General features: G+C 49.0%; 1 protein-coding gene across 2 annotated transcripts in view; it reads right to left on the bottom strand.

Moving 5' to 3' along the window:
- KIAA1549 overlaps window positions 1–5336 on the bottom strand; it is a gene marked incomplete at its 3' end in the record, with an annotated part of 152234 nt that extends 146898 nt beyond the window's left edge. For both annotated transcript variants that reach the window (XM_079710863.1, XM_079710862.1), the window contains exon 1: window positions 5156–5336. In XM_079710863.1, coding sequence (XP_079566989.1) covers window positions 5156–5315 — 160 coding nt within the window. In that variant the 5' untranslated portion in view covers window positions 5316–5336. The remainder of the gene's footprint in view (window positions 1–5155) is intronic.
- Window positions 5337–6000: the final 664 nt, after the last annotated feature.

The following is a 6000-nucleotide window of genomic DNA, read 5'->3' on the forward strand; positions in this document are numbered from 1 at the left end:
AGGGATCAGGAGAAAATGGACATGGTGGGTGTCCTGGGGGCGGGGATGCAGGAGGGAAGAGTGGAGGGGGATTTTTTTAAAAAAGAAGTATTGAATACAATGGCCTTCAGTAGGTCACTGGGCTAGAACATCTACAGGACAGTGAGACAGTGACACTCACAAACATTCGGTAGAAGCAGGACAGCTGCTATAACAAGTACATTCCAAGGTATCCAACCTGTGGACCTGAAATATAAGAGCTAAAAGGAACTTAGAGATCATCTCAGCGACCCCTTATTACACTGATGAAATAACCCAGGACATGGTGACCTATCCACAGTCACACAGCAAATCACTGGCTGAGAAGAGCACGTTCTGGTTTGTTAACTCGCAGTTCAATGTGCTTTCCAACAAATCATGCTGCCTAAGCACATAAGAGAGAAATCATGTCACAGTGAGCTGCAGATGAAAGGTGGGTGATCACAACTTGGAAACAAATTAGATCAGTGAGAACAGCATCTTCCTATCTGGGACAATCAACCTAGTGTAATTATAATTACAGTAATTAGCTGCCTCTAGCACCCAAGGCACTGAGAGAAAACCTGTGGCTCCCAGGTCCCCGGTGACTTTTACACAACCCCTGCTGGGTTCTGTTTTCAGGATTAAATGAGGCATTTCCTGACAAAGACTGCAGCAGCTGTTCCCAAGGGGCCAGGAGGTGAGGCTTTAAAATGACGTCCTCTATGCCCTTTGATTCTCAACCAAAAGACAACCAAGCAAACAAGATATAACCAAAAACAGTTTCAATGTCACAATTTTAAATCAACTGTTCTAACAGTTAAAAGACAATTGCAAGATATTAAGTGAAATGCCATTAACTTTCAATTAGGGGTTTATGGTATCTGGATCATTGGTTCCAAGGTGAAAGTGCCTAAAAATCAGCTGTGAACTTGTTAAAAAGGAAGATTCCCAGTTACTACCACCGAAGATTCTAATGTAGGCCAAGGGTGAGCCACAGAAATCAAGCACCTACACGTCCCCAAGAGGCTCGAGGGATCACACCTTGGAAACATTTATCTAAGTCTTTGTTTATAGGTACTAAACCACTCAAAAAGTATAACAATATTCACCTCAAAAAGCTAATAATAAAATAGTGCATTAAGATAAAAATTTAACATGCCATGAAGCATAAATGCAATGAAAAAAAATGGCAGATTTTGCTAATCAAAATAATCAAATTTCAAGATTATATAAAATTTAAAAGAAAATCCATTTGGAGGGGGAGAACACAACAAAAAGGAGAAAAAAATGTTGCTATCTTTAATATATAAAGAGAAATTTTAAATATATATGTGTGTGTGTGTATATATATCACAGGTAAATAAGCAAAAACAGAAAATTCGCAGAATACAAGTACAAAATAAGCAGAAAATATTCAACTCAAGGGACTTCCCTCGTGGCGCAGTGGTTAAAAATCTGCCTGGCAATGCAGGGGACACAGGTTCGAGCCCTGATCCAGGAAGATCCCACATGCCGCGGAGCAGCTAAGCCTGTGCACCACAACTACTGAGCCTGCACTCTAGAGTCCGCGTGCCACAACTAGTGAGCTCACGTGCCACAGCTACTGAAGCCTGTACACCGAAAGCCCAGAAAGCCCGTGCTCCACAACAAGAGAAGCCACCACAATGAAAAGCCCGCACACCGCAACAAAGGGAAGCCCCTGCTCGCCACAACTAGAGAAAGCCCGCGTGCAGCAACAAAGACCCAACACAGCCAAAAATAATAAAATAAATAAATTTATATTAAAAAATTCAACTCAAAAGTAATAAAAAATTAAAGCAACACGAGTTTTAAAAATAATATTCCATGCTGGTTATGATGAAGTGAAACAGTGAACTGCATAAACTGCTTGGGTTAATTTCAGCATTACAGCTTTACATAAAAAGTTGATTCATTCAACAACCACCTACTGAGACACGTATTAGGCACCCAGCAGAGCCCACGCACAAAGAAATATAGACAAAGCCTTACCTACATAGCTATTCATCCTAGCATTATTTATAACAGCAGAAAAAGCTGGAAATAATAAAAGAATAATTAAGTAAATTATTAAGATGGAAACTGTTTTTGAACAATATTTAAAGAATATGGAAATGCTTAAGTTAAATATTGAGTGAGAAAAGTAACTACATATAATTCAGTTTTCTTTTTTTTAACGTTAACAAAGGAAAGACAAAATTATTTACAGTGTTAGCTATAGGTTATGGGATTATGGATACCTGTTTTCTGTACCTTCCAATAATTTCCGAAGTTATCAATTTCATAACTATTATTTTAAGAAAGACACATCCCTGAATAAGATGAAGAAATGGGCACAACCCTTTCTTTTAATATTGTGGATGTAGGATCTCCTAAAAGGACTCCATTCAAAAACAAGTCCAAAATATTACAATTTGTTTCCACAAGACCAAACTTATAAATGTTTAAACAAGCAAACAAAAAAGGGCACAATCAAAATGCTCAATGAAATAGAAATAGACAAGAAATCAATAAAACATAGAAATTTAAATAAAGACTGAAATAAGGGGACCAACTGGAGGGTGGACTCCATTTAACAAAAGTTAACAAGGAAAGACAAACCTGCGGAAGGAGGCGAGAGTCTGCAGGCAGCCACAGAAGGGACTACAGCCTCCCCTAGGAGACCCAAGGCAGGAGTAAGACATGCCACTTTCTGACTAATACCACTTACTCTTCAGAAAGAGAACTACCAAGGCAGGTTCGGCAAAGCCTCCCCCAGCCCCACTCCAGTGATGAAAATACAACACTCAGGAAGAGGAGCCAGAGGGTCCTGGTGGCACAGAGACAAGACGTAGACTGAAATGCAGCATCTCCTCAGGATCACCTGCCACTCACCATGCCCAGCTGTCCTACATCAGGAAGCCACCCTCCACCAATATCACTCCTCTCAGCCTTCAAGTGGATGGGGCCACCTTTAAGAGGTCTTCTTTAAGGAGCCCTTTCACTCACTGCCTTTGCTGCCCTGGGACAGTCCGTGCAGGGGTCTGCACCTGCTTATGCGCTGCTCTGGGTCTCCACCTGGATCCTTGAGGACAGGTGCTGTGTCCCTCCCCTTCTCAGTTCCTATCCTATGACCCAGCCTAGAAGCAGCTTTATTATTATTATTTTCTGTGTGCCTCAACCAGGGGAGCCCAATACACCAACCCATGAAATGATGAGGTCTCCGTGCTGAAGACAGCTTCCGTGCTGTCAGCTCTAGAGCGGAAATATAATTTCAAGTCACCAGGTTGCATATTTGTATTGGGGGTTAAGGGGGAACAGGAACAGACTTGTACCGACGAGAAAGTTATGGAGGGACAGTACAAACAGCTCCATTTATTCTAAATTTCTCAAGAGAATTACTTATATTATCCACAACATCTGCAGCACATCCAGATGGCCATGTTCACATGGGGAAGCTGAAGAGAGGTTACAAGAGTAGAGTCTGGAGTCAAACTAACCTAAACTCCTGAAGCCTTAGTTTTCTCATCTGTAAAATGAGTGTGATTGGATCATGTAAGTAAAATGCAGCACCTGGCGCACAGCAAGCACTCAGTAAATGGGAACCATTAGCTTGCCGTGTCCCCCAGCAGATGAATCCATGAGTATCAGATGGGCTTGCTTTGTTGACTAACGCCAAGAGCCCTCTTCATGATTACCTCTTCTCATGGAAAACCCTGGGTCTCCGCTCCTCTGGACACACAGGCTAGAACACTCAGAGGCAGGGCTGAGAGCTCAGGGGCTAGGTCAGACAAAGCTGTTTACACTCTCTGTGTACTGCCTGAAAGAGACCCATTTTGTCCCCCCAGCTCTGGTGTGACTCCCTGAGCAGGGTTCTACCCAGCTATGGGAAATCTATGAGGAGGTCTCAGGTGTGCTTAAGTCCACGGGTTAAGAGCCATAAGGAGAATGGAAAAGAGATGAGTCTGCACCAACTAGCCTGTGACCTTGAGCAAGTCACTTCTCTGTCAGTTTCCTCTTCAGTCAGAGGAGCAGTTCCATTCTATGATCCCTTAAGTCCCTTCCTATGCCTTTTTGTCCCATCCTCTATCTGGCACTGGTTAGAATTCCGACAGTGAGGTCCAGGGACACCTTCAATGTGTTCCATTTCCTTCCAAAGCCACTTGCCAGTCCTCTGGCACTGCTCCCATGAGAAGGGAGGATTTGGAGTGGCTTCCACGGCTTTCTGGGTTTGTTCAGTGTGCAGCAGCTCTGCGCACTCCTCACTCCACCTTTCCTGCCCCCAAAGTGGTCAAGTGTGTGTGTGCTGGGGCAATCACTGGCTTGCAGCATGTCATCTCAGAGATGGTTTCCAGACCATCCTGTGTGTAGGCTCGGGGTGGACAAATAAACATTTCAGAGAAGCAATATGAATTAAATCATTTCCTCAACAACAAAACCCGCCCACAGGCTTCTTCATAAATCATGCCTCCTAATTCCACGCTAACATTCACTAAACTGCATCTATTATAAAAACAACCCTTACTCCTTTCATGCCCTGACACTTAAGAATCACAATATTTTCACACTCTGTTGTATTAATGCCTTTGCAGAAGTAACAGCAATAGCTATCTCCCTGGAAAGATCCATGGCCAGGGCGCTTTCCAAGAGATACTCTTTGAATGTTCTTTGTGTCCTGGTGCACTGGGGGACACCGCCAGCTGCCTGCATCGGGGGGACGCAGGGCCACCCAGAGTAATGCAATACTGTTTTCAAGCAAACACGCCGAATGTACCCCTTCGCCCCGACGATAAAGTATTTCCAAAAATTTGATGTAACCACATTCATATAGCCATGTACAATACAATTCCAGTGCCTGCGTTTTGCAGGGAAAATAAAGGCACATTCTGAGATGAAGCCACCAGACCCGCCACAGGCTCCCTGGATAACAGAATAGCTTTGCAGACCTTCATTAAGATTGGCCGAACCCGCTTGCTTTTTCGTATTATTTTCTGCGTGTCTTTATTTGCTGGGCCCAGCAAGAATGGAAAAGCATCTCAAGAAAGGAGGGCGAGGGAGCGGTGGAGAATAAAAGAGGATGGGCGGGGAAAGCCGGATTTTGAAAATAGCAGCAATGAAGGAAGGCAGGGTCGCGCCGGAGGGTCTCCGCGGTGCTTACCTGGGGCGCACGAGGCCGGCCGGGCCAGCAGCAGCAGCCAGAGGCCGGGGAGCAGCAGCCCCGAGCGGCGGCGGCGGCGGCGGCGGGCGCGGCGGGCGGAAGGCCCGCGGCCGCTCGGCCCCGGGACCAGCGCGACCCCGGCGCGGGTCTTCCCCTCCATGGCCGCGCCTCGGCGTCGGCGCCGCGCCTCCGGCTGTCCCGGTCGGCGCCCCGGCCCGGCCTCACGACTCAGCGCTCTCAGGCCCGGGAGGGGCGGCCGCTGCGGCGGCGACTGCTGGGACGGGGCGCCGCGCACCGGCGCGGAGAGAGGCCGGCGAGGCGGGGGCTGGCCGGGGGCCGGAACCGCGGACGGACGGGGGCCGCCAGCCGCACGCCGGCCTCGCCGCTCCGCCCCCTTCGGAGCCTCCAAGCCGCTGCCCGGCAACGCGCGGGCCCGGGCGCGGGTAGGCGAGCACCACCTCCCGGCCGACCGGGCTCCTGCCTGCGGGGCTGCCGGCGGCAGGCGCTGGGCGCGGGCGCACGGGGGCTACGCGGCGCGGGGGTCGGAGCCCGGCCCGCCCCCAGGATCCGCCTCCTGGGTGGGGACGCGCGGGACGCTGGAGGCCTGGGCCCGGCCGGCGGCCGGCGCCGCCCCGACCCGCACGGAACACCCGGTCAGCGCCCTGATGGCCCGGCGCGTCCCGCCCCCGGGGGCGCCCGCCGGGAGGGAGGCCCACGAGGAGGGGTCAGAGCCGGAAAACCTGGCCGGCGCGAACGTGACGGGCTTCTCGCTCCTCCTCTGGCTCGAGTCTGTTCGGGGCAGCAGGTGTGAGTGGGGCGCCTGCGTTGGTAGGACAACCTTCAGG

Source organism: Hyperoodon ampullatus (assembly GCF_949752795.1).
Source record: "Hyperoodon ampullatus genome assembly, chromosome: 9".
Classification (NCBI taxonomy): domain Eukaryota; kingdom Metazoa; phylum Chordata; class Mammalia; order Artiodactyla; family Ziphiidae; genus Hyperoodon; species Hyperoodon ampullatus.